This window comes from Perognathus longimembris, chromosome 18 (assembly GCF_023159225.1).
Source record: "Perognathus longimembris pacificus isolate PPM17 chromosome 18, ASM2315922v1, whole genome shotgun sequence".
NCBI classification, from domain to species: domain Eukaryota; kingdom Metazoa; phylum Chordata; class Mammalia; order Rodentia; family Heteromyidae; genus Perognathus; species Perognathus longimembris.
The window spans coordinates 16,522,595-16,540,074 of NC_063178.1; the positions used below are offsets into that span (position 1 = coordinate 16,522,595).

Consider the following 17,480-nt stretch of genomic DNA (forward strand, 5'->3'; position numbering starts at 1 on the left):
GAATGGCCACTTACAAAAACGAATAGAGCTTCGTCAAAAGGTTACAAACCTGAGTAAGAGCCAGTAGCGTGGCATAGGGGAGCTCTATTTACTCATGCACCCCGAGACATTACATGCAGGGACGTTGGATGGAAATGTGAGTCTCAGTCTAATACCACTGAGCACCGTTGTGAACTTTTGCAAAGGTGAGAAACCAGCAGAATGGTAAAGCCTAATTGGGGCCCTTAGTATTTCAAAAAGCACTCTACTGGTCAGATGGCATTCTGAAATATAGTCTAATGGTAGTAATTAGCTTGAGGTGGATTAAAATTTTAAAAGCTAGATAATGGCATGCAGCACTCCTCTCTGGTACCAGGATTCAGAGCAGGGCGGCTGACGGCCCTCGGCGGCCTGAAGCAAGGAGGCCCGCGGCCCAGCCTCTCATACTTACTGTTCAAACCTTCGATTCCGAAGGTCGCCGTCATTAATCCTGACAATGCAATCATTCTCATGAAAAAGGTTCTCTTGTTCAGCTTTACCACCTTTCTCCAGCCGCTTTACTAATAACCCCAGGGTTCTGGAATATTAAGAATGCACATGGTTAAACACGCAGTATTTCTTCCAAGCACAATGCCCTATTGCTTTAATGTCAGCATTGGATTTTTAAAGACTCCTTTGTTAGAGGATACATTATATCCTAATTAGTATGTTTCTAAATAACACTAGGAGAAATTCACAACAATCTGAATGATATGTAGGAACGGATACTCTCAGTCCGTGTAAGGCATTATTTTCTAGCTTGTCAGTATGACATCTCGGAAGCGAACTGTATACTACCCTCCTTGTTTGACAAGGCTGTGAAGAAGTCCTAAGAGTGGGACTGAGTAGAATATATGTGTAAACATGCACAGAAAGGCAACGTGAATCCCCTCCCCATGGCTAACATAACCTAATTTTTTAACCCTTCAAGTACAGCCTGCCTCCTGGCTCCGTGGGTATCACAGTGTGGACACGGAGAAGCAGGTCTGTGAGTGACTCTGGCTGTCTTGCTTGGTGTGCTGCTAATGACAATCTATGGCTTTCTGTATAGAAAGGCAACAAGAAAGGCTCGCCTCACTGTAGGGAGGGTTGGGAAGGTTAACACTTGTTAGGACGCTTAACTAAGGGAAGTAATTTGCTACCGGTTGAATTTGAAGGAAAATAGGGTAACGCCAGTTCAAATCATGCCACTTACAATTCACCTCTTAGACATGTAAGCTAAAGATTACTCACGCTAAACATTAAAGCAGAAGCCTGAATAAGCTTTTTAGAAAACAAGAAATACTAATGTGGTTTATCTAGAACACGTCTTTCCTTTGTAAAAAACTATCTTCAAATAGTTGTACCACAGTGTTTGGATTTGGCATGTCCGTTTATGGGTGCACTGCATCTTGAGCTGAGTCTTCTCCTTGATCTTTCTTCCTCCATCCTTCCTATCACTCGCCTCAAGTTTCCAAGTTGTATTTTCGTGAATGTACTTTGGGCATTAGGACTTTATTTGTCAACCATTCCTCCTTCCACTCATCCAGTCCCACGCTGTGAGCCTCAATCTCTCTAACAAGACCTGCGTCAGCTTTCTGCTATTCACTTTGTTAAACCATCTGTTCATTCTCCAAAGGGTTACACCATGGAATCTCACTCCTGTGTATACTATCCCTTTATTTGTTTTGCTTTTGCCTGTCCTGGGGCTTGAACTCGGGGCCTGGTCAATGTCCCTGAGCTTCTTTTTGCTGAAGGCTAGCACTCTACCACTTGAGCCACAGCGCCACTTCTGGCTTTTTCTGTGTATGTGGTGCTGAGGAATCGAACCCAGGGCTTCATGCCCTGGGCAAGCACTCTACCACTAAGCCACATTCCCAGCCCCTATACTATCCCTTAGTTAGTTGGCTTTGTATTTATTTTCATTATGTTTACATTTTAGATCTAACATCCACATAAGAGAAAACATGCACCCTTTGACTTTCTAAGCCTGGCTTATTACTTCATTTAATTATGATGTTTTCCAGGTCCATCCATTTCCAAGCAAATGACATAATATTATTATCCCTAATAGATGAATAAAATTGTATTGTGTGTGAGTGTGTGTGTGGGGAGAGAGAGAGAGAGAGAGAGAGAGAGAGAGAGAGAGAGAGAGAGAGAGAGAGAGTCTCTTGATCTGTTCATTGCTTGTTATAGCTTCCAGGCTGTTTCCCTAACTTGGCTACTGTGAAGAGTCTCCAATAAGCATGGATATACAAGTGACTTTATTGTATTCTGGCCTGCAATGTTTTAGATAAATACCCAAAAGTAGTATTTCTGGGTCACAAGGTAGTTTTAAGGTTTTTGGTTGTTGTTGGGTTTTGTTTTTGTTTGAGGAATCTCCATACTGACCTCCATATTGGATGCACTAACTTACATTCCTATCAACAATGTACCATTATTGGTCTTTCTCCCCTGCATCATTGCCAGCATTTATAGTTTGAACATAAGTGTCTGAACTTTCAAGGCAGGGTCTTCTATATATCCTGGGACAAACAATAAACACTTATTTTGAGATGTAGGTGTTTATAACTAGTTGTGACTGCTATTATTTATATGTTGATGGGCAAACACTGTATTATAATTCCATTTAAAGTTAGGCTCCACTCAAAAAGCCAATACCAAATTTTTAAATGCTTCATATATTAAAATTGAAGACACTATAATTCCGAATCAATTCTATACATTTTCTAGTAGAACCACAACTTGCAAGACTCTGTGTATGCTTTCCAGTAGAAATGTACTCTAAAAGCTATCTCTTCCAAACTTCAGCAGTAATTATTGTATCTTTTCTGTAACCATTTAGCTCATTTGCCTGTCATATACACACCTTATCTCTACTATAGCATTTGTAAGCTACTAGAAGATGGAGAAGATGGGATTCAATAATATACACTCAAGCACTTAGCTGGTAGTAAGATCTGATAAATGAAACTGAATGAATAGATGATTGAGTTTAGCTGAGGCAAACAACTCTCATAATTCCAATATGCTTTTGCAATACAGAATTCAAGTCAGCAGAATGAGCTTTTTTTATTTCCACTAAGGTATCATTTATCCTAAAGATGTCACTGAACTGAAATAAACTGAAGTAAAAGTCCTACTTCATTTTTTACTTTGCAGTTTAACTTTCTTTATTTTGTGACTATTTATAAACCTGCTAATTAAATTCATTGTACTATTTATTATTAAACCAGTTAAAGAGGTTATTATACTAGAACGAGTCTATCAAATCCTAGGGAGAGTAAAAACAGGTGATTCATAAATTTTCTTTTGTAAATTTACCAGTTGAGGATTAGCACCTTTTAGTGTTGGATTCTTAAAACTATTAATTGTCAGTGGTTAAAGACAAGTAGGTAATTTTTTGTTTCTTACTACCACAAGTAGAACTAAGTAAAGTAAGTAAACATGTAAAAAACTATCTCAAAGAAAAGGGAAGAGACATCAAAGATTTAAATGTCTCCGTTTATATTTGGGAGGAAGAAATTCTATAATATGTGACACCAATATTTAAGTCACTATTAAAGTATCATCACATGCGTAATCTACCCCCTTTAGCTTTCCTATTGTTCATTTCTATCTTCATGAGAACACTATTCTGTTAGAGGAATCAAGCCAATAAATTGTCAGGACAGGTGAGCTGACTGTGGTGTGGCCTGCTATAGTTCCAGTACTCAGGAGGCAAGATAAGAGCATCACAAGTTTGAGGCCAGCCTGGGCTACACAGTGAAAACCCTGACTCTCCTCTCACGAAATGCAAAAAGAGAAAAGGAAGAAATATCTCGGATTCTGATGAGTGGATAATATTTATATGAGAAATCAAATCAGTGCTGAAAAAGCTGGAATGTGAAGTCACTCAGCCACTTGAGCTTCCCAGCGATGATGAAAAGAACACCTTGGAATCAAAGAAGTTTCAGTCATCTACAGTTAACCCTAACACAGCCGCACATCTGCTGGCGCGCCGATTGCAAAATGCTCCTTCGACAGATGAAAAACCCTCATTCATTCTCCTGCACAGCGAGGAAGAAACACTTGAGGCAAATACAACATGGACAACAGGCTAGGTTCAAACTCAGACGCTTCTGCGTTATCTTCCGACATGCTGGGACTGCATGTCTACATACAGTGTCTGGTCCACAGGAACTCCTTCTTAAAGTGAATGCACACAGCCCTTAGTATGAACATGCGCCTTACCAAGACTGACTCTACTTAGCTCATTTTTCACTGGGAAAACTAATGAGTGACTTGTCAAGAGACTGGCAACGTTTCTGCATCCCCGAGTGACTAATAACGATTGTTTTATATATTTTCAGTATTTTGTCTAATTTTAAGTAGTGCACAGGAAGTTCCTTGAGAAATGTACACACACACACACACACACACACACACACACACACACGCATGCACGTGCCCTGGGTTAAAATCCCAGCATAAAGGAAGAAGGAGAAGGAAGAGGAGGAAGAGGAGGAAGAGGGGAAGGGAGGGAGGGAGGGAGGGAGGGCGAGCCAGTGGAATATCCAGATACAGCTGCTAGCTACATCTGTAGTCCGTACCCTCAGCTTACTTGAGAAGCTGGCTGGAGAGGTCGAGGCAAAAAGATCACTTGAGCTCAAGTCCAAACTAGCCTGGGCTGGGTATAGTAAGAACTGTTCCTACTAAGAACTATTTTCAACTCACTACGAAAATGAATCAATTGGTGTAACTCAGAAATTCATACTTGACTCTTATAGTGACACCATAATATTTTCACATAGATAAATGGACTAATATTCATCTAGAAAGTCATTTTTTTCCTGGCAACTATTCTGAAATATAGATCCAAATAGCTGCTCAATGGTTGGCTTTCTAAATCGGCCCCTCTACATGGTCGAATGCATCAACAATCCTAACATACAGGAAAATATTACCAGTTGAATAAAGGGCCTATTCCATTGACAGGAAAAATAAAGGGGGTTTATTAACCCATGCTTTAGCATTCAGCATCTGCAATAGTCACAGAAGTCTTGGACTCCTTTCATTCAGCTCTGGCACCTACATAAGGGGGGTAGAGGGTTGCCTCAGAAGAACAGCAGCCGAGCAACACAGCAAGAGATCGGGAATCAGGAACAGATTGAATTACACTGAAGTTAGCAGCCTGCTGATTCTAAGCACTTGACCACACAATTAGAATCATTCTCTCAAAAAGAATGAATTAATTTGAAAGTAAAGTGGTACAATCTGCAATGTTATCTCATTTACTCCACTAGGTGAAAATGATTACAAAAAGAAATGGGAATGACAAAAAGAAATGAAGAAAATTGCACTGATAACAGCAAGCGTGAGAATGAAGCATGTCTGAAGGAAAATCCAGGGGACGTGGTAGAGACAGGTACTACCATCTTGCTGGAGAAAGAAGTGTGAGTGCGAGCTGATGGACTTCCCTATCTGCCCCCATCACATTTAGGTAGTTTGTTCTGAAGCTGTAAGAACAAAATACCTAGGGTGTGTGGCTACCAAAACACTGGTAGCAGATGGGCCTGCGGACCGGCGGGCCAGTTCCTTGGGCTGGTACGGGACTCGGATCTCCTTCCTGGTAGTCAGTACCAGACACGCGGAGAAGACCACAGCCAGAAGAAATCCTTGTAAGTACAGTGGGGAGAGGAATGTCATGAGCTAGCTGAGGGATTAACCCAGGACCAGGACTACTCCAGATTGACTGTGCTGACTCATACGTCAGAAAATACTTGGCAAATGTTCAAGGGGTTAGGCAGACGTGCGCAGAAATGATTCAACCTCACAGTCATTTCTTCCACCCCCCTTGGGAACCGACGGATTCCCTTGCTGTTCAAGCAAGGGATATTTATCTGTTCAATACAAACAATACTGAAATACTTTCCTTTTGTAATGCTTTCTATAGATTTTTTTCCTTCAAATCTTGGGGGGAAAAAAAAAAGGAAGAAGGAAGAAATCAAGAAAGCAAGCTAGGGAGGGAGGGGCAGAGGGAAAGGAAAGCCAGAAGGGAAAAGAAAAATTAAAGAAACACTGTGTACAAATCTCACATTTGAATAATTCTCCTAAGACAAAAAAATTCATTGATATACAGATTTCTTTCAAGAATTTTATCACAGTACTTGAACAATGACTTTTAGAAAGAAAGACAAGGGAATCAAGAATAGATACATTGGTAGAAATCAAGCCTTTGAAATGCTGCTTCTTTGCAAATGATTTTGGATACATAATTAGAAATTTAACTGCTTAGATTATATTAAGGATTGCACCACTACATTTTTACAAGGTTCATTAGCCTAATTATACACTTAATTAAAACAAACTCAGTCACACATGTTAACATTTTTAATTCTAAGTATAAATTACAACCAATGATAAAACTGAAAATAAGTAACAAATGTTTTATTGACATCTAAATTGGCTGAGCTAGTCTGAGTTTTGCTTTGATAATGTAAACTCGCACCACTGCCACCCAGCTGTATGGAAATGATCATAATTCATCTTAATAAAAGCTGACACAGTGTAAACACCACAACAGTAGTGAAGGCAGAGGCTAGAAGAGTGATATCCCATCCACAGGAGCCTGTAGGGGCAGACGCCCAGAACCACACACAGACACCAGAGCAGCAGCAAAAGGAAGTTGAAGGACCTTTGTTATAATTAAAATCACTCTGGGTGGGACCCAAAGTGCTACCAAACAAACCAGCTTAACCAGTGAGATGGAGTAGCCCAAAAGGCAAACAAATATGTAGAGTTTCCTCAGATTAAGGCTGAATGAACAGCTAGCCCTACCGTATTTAAACACAAACGCATGGTCACCTAAATGTAACATAAAAATTTCGCTCCAAACACATGTACTTAGGATCCTTGATTGTAGCAAAAGTGCCTATACTTGAGAACACACCACTGAAAACTTTCAGACAAGTCTATTGATCCAATAAATATAAGATTGTGTTTTTATTAAAGTAATTCCGTTAAAATTGAGTGTTCAATGTTGAAGAGCATGTTTGTTCTAACTTAGTTTTATAAAGCTCAATTCTAATTATTTATTAACTTATGTACCCAATTAATTTAACTAATCTGTATTGGGATTCTTGAATTTGTGATGCAACAATAAATTTTCTCTCAGACCCAGGATAATCTTTTTTTTTTTCTCCTTCTGTGGATTAACCACTGTCTGCTAGACAACCCAAAATACCAAGCAATATACTTAACAGAAATCAGGTATAAAGTATATTCTCACAATTTGGTTATTCTTAGTAGGTTCTGCCAAGAACATTGCTAAATGATTTCTATGTATTTTCTTATTTAAAGCATATAACAATCTTGTAATTCCTACCTGAATAAGTGAAGTAAACCGGTCTTGGCCATAGTCAAAGACAATTGTTGATTCCAAACAATTATCTTGCACTCTTTACCAACCGCTCACCTCCTCTCCCAATAATAAATGGATTCAAGGTCAGGCCCAGTACTGACTGCTTGACATAGAAAAGTCATGAGTAATTTCTAGCTGGAAATTTTAGAAAGAAAATAAACTTCTGGTTTGAATATGTTATAGAGCAAAAGGTGATAAAGTATGTGTTAGATGAGGTAAGAGTTTAAAAAATCCTCTAGCTCACATATTATTTGAAACAGTCTGTATAGTCCAGCTGGCCTTCCCTGACGATTTCAGTGCTTCAACCTCACAAGCACTAGGATTACAGGCATGGGTCACAACCCCTAGCCTGTTGGTTTACATTTAATCTAATGAAGCCCTAACTAATGTGGAGAGTCATGGGTGCATTTTTTTGTTTGCTGAAGAAATTTTCCTTACGTTTCTGGGTGCTAAGAATAGATACAATATGTATCCCGGGTCTTCTACTTTCAGACGGTAGTAGTAACATTTGTGATTTTCGTTATGGTGTGTGTGTGTGTGTGTGTGTGTGTGTGTGTGTGTGTGCATGCGTGCATGCACGCGCCAGTCCTGGAGCTTGAACTCCGTGCCTGGGCACTATCTTAGGATTTTTTACTCAAAGCTGGTGTCTACCACTTAGCCACAGCTCCACTTGTGGCATTTTGGTGGTTAACTGGAGATGGAGTCTCACAGACCTTCCTGCCCTGGCTGGCTTCAACTGTGATCCTCAGATCTCAGCCACCTGAGTAGCTAGGATTAAAGACGTGAACCGCTGGTGCCTGGCTTCTACATATGTTATTTATTAAGGGAGGCTTTCTGTCATTTAAATCAGAGTGCGATGTGAAGGAAAGTGTATTTCTAAGTAAGAGAACCGAATGAAGCATTCAGGATGGAGGGCCATTTGCTATTTTTGACTAATGTACAAGAATAGGACTAAAAAAAACAGTAGTATCAAGAAAAAGCTAACATTTCCTCTGTTCCTGTTTGTCTCCATTTCTAGGTATCAAGAAGGGCTATGAAGGAAACTCATCCTCATTGATAACCCTTAGCAAGCAAGGAACAGCATTCAACCTACTGAAGAAAATGACCTTGCTAAAGTAGGCCTGGTAATACCTCTCATTTAAAAAAAGTTTTTGCATCAGACATAAAGATAGCTAAACTTTCTCTAACATGGACTTCACAAGATTAAATTATCAGTTTCCTAATTACACAGGACTTCTGGAGTATTCCACCGAGTGTTCCTTCTCTCAACAAACACATTTCTCATTCTAAATTGTACTTGACACTCAGACTTTAAAAATCTAAATGGGAAAGCAAGACTGACATGTATTTGTCAGTACCTAATGAAAGCTTCTCCGTTTTTTATATCTCTAAACTTGAGAAGATCCAAGGATGACTTGAATTTTGAACCAGGGAAGTCAGTCTTGGAAATTTAAACTTATATATCATGAATATGTATTTTTATACTCCCCCCCGATACATGTGCAATTGCTTCACAAGTTTCCCTTAATTTCTTCCTTTCTGCTATATTTCATTGCATCATTTGTCCTTACAGCTAGCAAGGAGCTGATGAAGCTACCTTTCTGAGCTATCGTAATATTCAAGTTCACCTTCCACTATATGCTACCTTCACTCTCCTGCCTTGGGCAATTCTTCTACCAACCCACAGATCACCTATGGTATAACTATATTAGCATTTATCACATTATTATAACTATGATTTCTTGTCTATCATTCCATTTACAGTGCAAATCACTACAGGAAGATCATGTCCTGCTCTTCGTTGACTCTTAGCTCTTAACCCAGAATTACCATTCAGTGGCTCTTTAGAAGGATTTGTGACTGATCAAGAACCCACATTAGGGCTGGGGATATGGCCTAGTGGCAAAGAGTGCTTGCCTCCTGTACATGAAGCCCTGGGTTCAATTCCCTAGCACCACATATATAGAAAATGGCCAGAAGTAGCGCTGTGGCTCAAGTGGCAGAGTGCTAGCCTTGAGCAAAACAAAGCCAGGGACAGTGCTCAGGCCCTGAGTTCAAGCCCCAGGACTGGCCAAAAACAAAAACCAAAAAAAATAAACACAAGAACCCACATTAAACCACTATGAGTGAGTGTCTCTGAGGTCCTGGGTCCTGCAAATCTTAACAGCTCGCTTGTTTTTTCTCTCTTCCATTGTCCACTCAACACTGAAGAACAACAACTATCTAGCTCATGAGAAAGATTAAAGATGCAATATGGGAGGTGGGTGAAACAAAATATTTGTTGTTTCCACCTGAAAGGTGATGATGTATAAAGAGGGCTTTGTGTGTCTTAAATCAAATTATTTGTCCTCTGTATCATAAAGTTGTATACAGTTTTCCTCAGTGAGAATGAAATCTACTGGGATTAAAGTGACTCAGCTAAACCAAGTTCATGGCTCATCGCTATAATCCTAAACTACTCAGAGTTCTGACAAATCCTTGAGACCCAGCATGACGCTGGAACTGAAAGTGTGAATCAAGTGGTAGATTATCAATTGTGACCAAAAAGAGGTGCGCAAGAACAGGAAGCTCTGAGTTCAAAGACTAGTACTAGCACACGCACACATGCACGCACGCACGCACACACACACACACACACACACACACACAGACTCAATATAAAGCTTTGTTAATACTTGTTTACCTCAAGGTGTTTTGTGCAGGAAAAGTCAATGTCATTACCAGTAATTACGGTGATTGCGAAAAGTCCTTCAAATTAACCTTATTAGAGGTTTGTTCCTCTGTCTTATTCTCCTTTCACTTTTCATCCTTCATCTGTCTCTTTTATCCCAAAACCTTTCCACACTGAGGTCGGGAATGTGTAATAAATGGTAGAGAATAACATGTAAGTGAAATGCTGGTACCGAGTTGGCACATACACAATTAGATTTCATTTGTGGTGAGGTACATCCACAGGCAGCTAAAGGCACGGGAAGAATGGAACCAATGATAACCTTAGTGCCACGTTCTCACCTACTTTTCCTAGGCATGAAAGTCTTTTTAACTGAACTTCTGAGATAATTTTAAAATTACAGGTTTTGAAGGAAATAAAAGCAAGGTCCTTTTTGAAAACAACCCATGTTGTTGAACCCAGAGTTCTTTGGAGATATTTTAATGCTTCCTAAGAGAAAACAATAATAAAGAGAGAAGAAAAAAAATGAAAGCAGCTACAACTCTGTGAACAAAACTCTACTCAAATATTCAAGGTGAATTTGACATCATGGTATAAAGATCTGACATTCACAGACTCCAGCAGAGTTCTAAGTAAATCAAAGTTTTACTTACACAGCAATGCATAATTCATGTACTTTACCAAAGAAGTAAAATCTGAACTGGCAACAGATATTAACATTTAAGAGGAGAGGAAGATGAGATTATAGCTCAAATTTCATGCTAAAAATAAAATGCATTCTTTATTTACATGCTTGCAATTGATATATTTTCAAAAATGTACTTGACATGAGTTTTAATCTATGTTCTACACTTTTAATTACTCATCTACCTTCTCAGACTCCTTTCTAGTCTCTCAGTCACAGTTCTTGGTCCTCAGCTACTGCTCTAGGATCTCAGTCATGGTTCTAGGCTACTCGTGTTCTACAACAGGGTTCTAGGTTCTTGGTCAGTCATTTTTCATCTTGGTCACTGTTCTGGCTCTGCAGTAAATGTTCTAGGCTCCCCGCCATTGTTCTAGTCTCTCATCCTCTGTCAACATTCATTATCATGTCCTAGATTCGCCATCATATCTCTATGCTCTCAATTGCTATTCTGGGACTCAGTCTTCTTTCAATGTTCTAATTTCCTAGTCACTGTTGTAGGTTCTCATGATACCAGTCTAACTATTCTAAGTCCCCAGTCACCACTGTAAGTTGTCAGTCACGGGTCTAAGGCTACAATCCAACTTTCTCATTTTCCCCTATTAACAGAAAATTTGGCTGGGGGCCGGGGGCTCATGCATGCCTGTAATCCTAGCTATTCAGGAGGCTGAGATCAGAGAATCTCAGTTCAAAGCCATCCTGGGCAAGAAAGGCCAGGAAACTCTCATCTCCAGTTATGCACAAAAGCCAGAAGTAGCCCTGGGGCTCAAGTGGTAGAGCACTAGTCGTGAGCTGAAGAGCTCAGGGACAGTGCCCAGGCCCTGAGTTCAAGCCCCATGACCGATCAAAGAAAGAAAAACAAAAGAAAGAAAACTTGAATAGAAAATAAAGTGATAACAATAAAAGAATTAAGAAGCTAAAAAATAAGATGCCAAACAGTTTATAAATGTTTTACCATGTAACTGCTAAAGGGTGAAACAGAATCAAGGAAATTGATACCTTTGCCATCGTAAATCTTTTTGGTAGTGAAATCTATTTCTACATAGAAGATTAAAATCTTTAGTTGGCCTAATCATCTAAAATGTCAAAAACTTTAAACATTATCAAACTGAAGAATGAAAGTAATGTAAAGACACTGAAGAAGAATCATCACCAAAGTCATTCACATCATTTCACTGGGTGAATTTTTCCAGGTAGTTCTTTTCATCTGTCCCTCACGGTGCTGCAATTCCAGAAGGATTTGGGGGGCTCTCTAGTCTATCATCCATTTACCGCAAAGGCAAATGCTGGCTCAGATAGGAAGAACAATAAATTTATTAGGATAATTTAAATGCTTGGTTTCTTCGTGTGCCTGAGAAACCTCACTTCATTAAGCTAAGTGCTTTCTGTGATTAGGACCTGTACGTGTGAATGAAGTAGTAGCTGCCCCCAAGTGAAAATGTTTCCCATTAAGCACATGCTAAGTCAACACCAGGCTAGATCTGAGCATAAATGAAGATAAAACACGCCACATTATCATTCAATTAAAAACCTGCAAGATACGTTACCTGCCGCCTCGAGCACTGAAAGGCACTACATGGATTCCCAGAGGCCCGCCATCGTTGGGGACTTGGACGAGCTTTACCATAGCACTGTGAGACAATGATGAATGAGGGAGCATGAACACGTACCGTCAACAAACCAAAACCAACACAAAACGAAAACCTCCACAGGGCAGACACACGGCCGACACCAACGAGGACAAGACAGAAGCCCCGCCAGGCACACGCACACACACACAGATCGGGGACTTAAGCATGGTGATGGAGCACACACCAAACACTACGTACCTGAACGGGAGTCTGATGGCATGGAGGGGACAATCGTCAGAAATAACTACATGAAAAGGGGCACAGAACCGTGTCTCTGGGGCCATCTCTTCTGAATAACAGGAGTTCGTGCTCCGCAATCAAATCTCTAGGCTGCGACTCAAACTTGGCCTTCTTGGGAACTACTACCGACACTCTAAAGAGCAGCTGAATAAAGGTCTTACCACTACGCAGCACTAATAATGTGTGTTCTCGTTTGTCATATTGTTAATCCTTCCAATAAATAAAGTCCAAGTTTTGGTCTCTGTAGCTGACAGTCTAAAGGTGATCCCGACTGGCCTCACTAATCATTCTTCCAGGACACCATTTCTCACACTGTTATTACAGTGAGGCAAATCTGATTCATAAAGCTCAAAAATTTTAACACACTTAAAACTAAATAACGTTGCAAGTGTATGTAACTGAGCTTTAAAGTTGTTAAGTTATGTGTGTGTCACATACAGTAATAGTAAGGAACTTCCTTCTAACTACCTTTCTAACTAACTTCTTTCTAAGTACCTAAAGTCTGCAAGGAGCAGAGTGTTCTATGTGTTTTCAAAATTCACTTCCATGAAGGTTTTACTAATAATACCTTGAGTTTAATAAAAGTTAAGTATAATTTGGAGAATGTAAATTTCTAAACCATTTAAGATATTTTGCTATCTTTGTAGATTTTTTCCATATATATATATGCACTATATTCAGAGATCTAAGTAGCATTAATCAGACAATGAATATTTCAATTACATAGATAACTTAACCAACTAAAAAACTATGAAAACTACCAGTATTCTGACACAGATCGTAATAATGCTTCTATAGAATGAAAAATGACAATTTTCAATTGCATTTCTCTATTTCATCTCTTTACATAAGACATAAGGTTATTATTCATTGTTCTATGAATATAATACAAAGAGTAAATACACATAGAAATGTTAAATACAAAATGAAAATGTGCGCATAGACTATGTCACATGCACTAATTATAATAAAATTAAAAATTTGGATATACAGCTAAAATATTTACAAAAGTAATACTATTTTAAAGGGCCTTTCCCCAAAGAATTTCATAAACTCCTATTTTAGATACTAATTTATTAGCAGTTGGCTTTTAGCTCATAATAATCTAACTTCATTTCACATTCTTAAGAACTACTACATAGCAAATAACTCTCAAATGGAAATATTCTAAGTACATCTGAATATAACCTGGTCCTAGACGTTGGTTAATATCACCAAGAATATTCTCAGTCCTTGAGAGACCAAGAAAAGAATATAAATATTAGTGTTCATACCCTAAGTTTTTACCCAACGTGAAGGGCAGAATCTGAAACACCTTCTCACCTGGCCCAATGCCATCCAAGAAAAAGAACATCTTCGATTTCGAACTTGCCAACATTTAAGACAAATGGAAACTGGCAATGAAACAAGAAAACTTATTTCTTTGTCCTTATATTTAAAATCATGGTCAAGGGCCTTAACCTCTAGTTTTTCATCAAGTGCCTCAAAAGATTGTTTCTTCAAATAAAAAAAAATTACAGTACAAGGACTATTGTGCTTTCTTGATCCAACTAACACTTCAAGCAAATAAGTATATCCACAATTTTTTAATTGAGGAAGAGTGAAGAATAAATGACCAAAATATTGACAGATAAACAAGCCAACACAGTTACTGTGTACACTGTCCTGTTAACATGAGAGACACCTGCAACCAAATACTGTTCTAGCATTCTAATTCAATAGTATTTGGAAAGGCCTCAAGCTCAGGGCGCGTACATGGGTCCCCAGGCTACACCACTAACACTGCATAACGCAGCAGATGAAAGAGGCTTTGGGAACACAAACCAAGGCACGTTTTCAACAGAGCATACACACTGCGCATGCTGTGGGCTCCTGCATACTTGCGACAATCAAGGCTGCCACGTGTGCATCACAAGTGTAGTGAAAATCATCAGTAACTTACTCCAGAGAAAAGTTGGGCATATTCTCCAAACCAGTGTCAGCGTGTCCGACGGGCTCCACCCGGCTGCTGTCTTCTTCTGCCCCATCCTCATCCTCGAGAAAGCAGAAGAAAGGAGGCACAGGCTTAGGTTCTCATCTCCAGAGTGTGGACAGGGCCGGAGGCCAAGGCCGTCTGAGTGGCACTTGGTGATGTATGTAAGTATCAAACCTGAACTTGAAAATCTGAGTCTTCTGAGGGAGCATGCCCCAGTGTGCCCGACACCATTAGAATAAGAAAAGAGCACACTATTCTTCTCTCCGTACTTTACTTCATTTTTGCATGTGTGTGTGTGTAGGTAAATAGTCACATGACACTGGGGGTGCAGGCATAAAAATTGTTTAATATCAAAATAGTTGCGACTATTACAAACCATGACACTGCCGAAAAAGTCCTATTGTTTTTGTCAGTTGCTCAGCTTGTCAAAAGGACATCCCATGTGTACAATACCAGTCACAAATTCCTTCACCTGTTTATGTATCAAGTACCACATGTAAGGAAAAACACAAACAGAAATGTACATAGCCTCCATCCTTAAATTCCACCTTTGACAAAGGTGGTAGGAAGGTAGTTTCTGAAAATCAAACGAAAACAAGCCCACAGTCCAATGTGTTGTTAACAATGGTGAGTAGATAAAAACAGATGAACCCCCCCCCAAGAATGTTCTTTAATTTATAATTTCAGCTATTGTCTTTCCATTAAGGAGTTCATTAATAGTTTTAACTTAATAAATTAACTAGTTTAATTGATGAATTCGCTAAGATTATTTGTATAATGAGAAAGAAACTTGACTGATAAGAATGGTATTGTTAACCAAATTTGAATATGCAAAGATTCAGATTTTTCTCAATACAATAGTTACAGTTTCCAGGGTAGTTTACTTTGAAACTACAGATACTTTGTAAATATTTTGCTAATTAAAGAAGTCATCCCTAGGAGTGCCTGGGGAATTCAAAAGCAAGTAAGCAAATTTATTTAACCTATACTCTAGGGAAGTTTATAGTTATACTTTCGGTCTACTTATAGGTTGGTATGTTTAATTATTCCTACGTTAAGATATTTGACAAAAATAATGTTCTTATAAACTACTTAAACTACTTGTATCAGGAAAGGAAAGATTTTCCCACTAAGAATTTTTTTCTTCCTGCTGGTCCTCAGGCATCAACTCAGAAGCCTGCAAGCGATCCCTGAGCTTTGTTTCTTCAAGGCTATATGGCTCTGCCAATTCCAGCTATTTTTTTTTTTTGGTAGTTTATTGGCAATAAGAGTCTCATGGACTTTTCTGCCTGAGCTGGCTTCAAACCATGACCCCCAAATCTCAGCTTCCTGAGTAGCTAGGATTACAAGCACGGGACACAAGCACCTGGTGAATTTTAAGATTTTACCCATGTATTGGAGGGACTCAAATATAGATGCTCAGAAGAGAAACTTCCATTTTAAAAAAATGACAAGATCTTCCAGGTTCGAGACACAAAGATAAACAATGTATTTCGTTATGAAGGGAGATTAAGAAATGGCAGCGCCGTTCATAAAAGCCAGTTTTCATTTCTTCTGAGAATCCACCAAACCAGGGAGAAGAAGGCATCAAGCTTGTCTGTGAGTCCCAGGTCTGCTCCGTGTACCACTGGGGGTGAAGGGCTGCTCGGAGCCTGGCTACTTGAAGATGGATGATCTTGTGTTTTGAGAGGCGCCAGTATGCACTTCACCGTCATCTATCTCTCTTAAGTACCAGCGCATAATACATTGCAAAGGTTAACAGCATCTTGAACCTGCCTAAGAACATCACTTTAAATGTAAACACCCACTCCCAGTATGATGCTTCGCTACTGGGAGGAAGGGTGAGACGCACAGAGGACACAGCTGCTTAAAAGCGAGACAGAAGACACAAAAAGAATCTCACACCTTGAAGACATCTCCTTTCAGGATTCATTAGGAACTTAAGAAGCTCCACGGAAATGCCACAGAGAGCTATCAGCAGCTGACACACCTCTACAGCACCAAGCAGCAGCCACGGAAGGGAAATGCCCTCGACTGCAGTGATGAAGCAGGAACCGAGAACTGACATTTGCTATTTGCATACTGGCCATTTCCATACGCCTCCCCCCCCCCCCGCCCTCCTTAAACATGAAGAATATTATTTCCCCAGGTTCGGCTTGGATTGTAGCATTTCCTGCCTTGAGGCAGAGCAGCAATTTGGGAACCTCAACTCTGAGATGTAAAAATGTATGGTGTCATTTTGTTGTTCAGTATCTCTATAATTAGGATTTTTTTTTTGGGGGGGGGCCAGTCCTGGGCCTTGGACTCAGGGCCTGAGCACTGTCCCTGGCTTCCTTTTGCTCAAGGCTAGCACTCTGCCACTTGAGCCACAGCGCCACTTCTGGCCATTTTCTGTATATGTGATGCTGGGGAATTGAACCCAGGGCCTCATGTATACGAGGCAAGCTCTCTTGCCACTAAGCCATATCCCCAGCCCGGTATCTCTATAATTAGGACTAAACCTAGTCTAGTATAAATTACACACTGAATTCGATTGTAACTATGAGAAATGAGGTCTACTTATTACATATGTGTTCAAGCAATATTTAAGGACTTTATTATAGTATTAATTTACACTAGACTGTTTTAAGACTGTCCAGATGAAACAATAAACCTTTTTTCTTGCCCCTTCTTTCATTTGATTGAAGAACATAAAGGTTAAAATGTTATAAGTTAAAAATAACTGACTATAAATACCAACCCTAGGATTTGCCGGTTTTGTAGATTTCGGCAAGTTATTTACCTTTCTATCTCCCTAGGAGTGCTGTGTCAAATCGGGACAATGTAAGCACAGCCCTGTGTGGACCACTGAGAGGACTGAGGTAAACCCAAGCCACAGGGGC

At 39.6% G+C, this 17,480-nt stretch overlaps 1 protein-coding gene across 12 annotated transcripts in view; it reads right to left on the bottom strand.

The window, feature by feature from the left end:
- Positions 1 to 17,480, bottom strand: part of Pard3 (par-3 family cell polarity regulator) — a 553,146-nt gene that overhangs the window by 247,791 nt on the left and 287,875 nt on the right. For all 12 annotated transcript variants that reach the window (XM_048367966.1, XM_048367964.1, XM_048367961.1 and 9 more), the window contains exons 6-8: positions 14,566 to 14,657; positions 12,300 to 12,383; positions 431 to 556 (exon numbers count right to left, since the gene is read on the bottom strand). In XM_048367966.1, the coding sequence (XP_048223923.1) occupies positions 431 to 556; positions 12,300 to 12,383; positions 14,566 to 14,657 (302 nt within the window). The remainder of the gene's footprint in view (positions 1 to 430; positions 557 to 12,299; positions 12,384 to 14,565; positions 14,658 to 17,480) is intronic.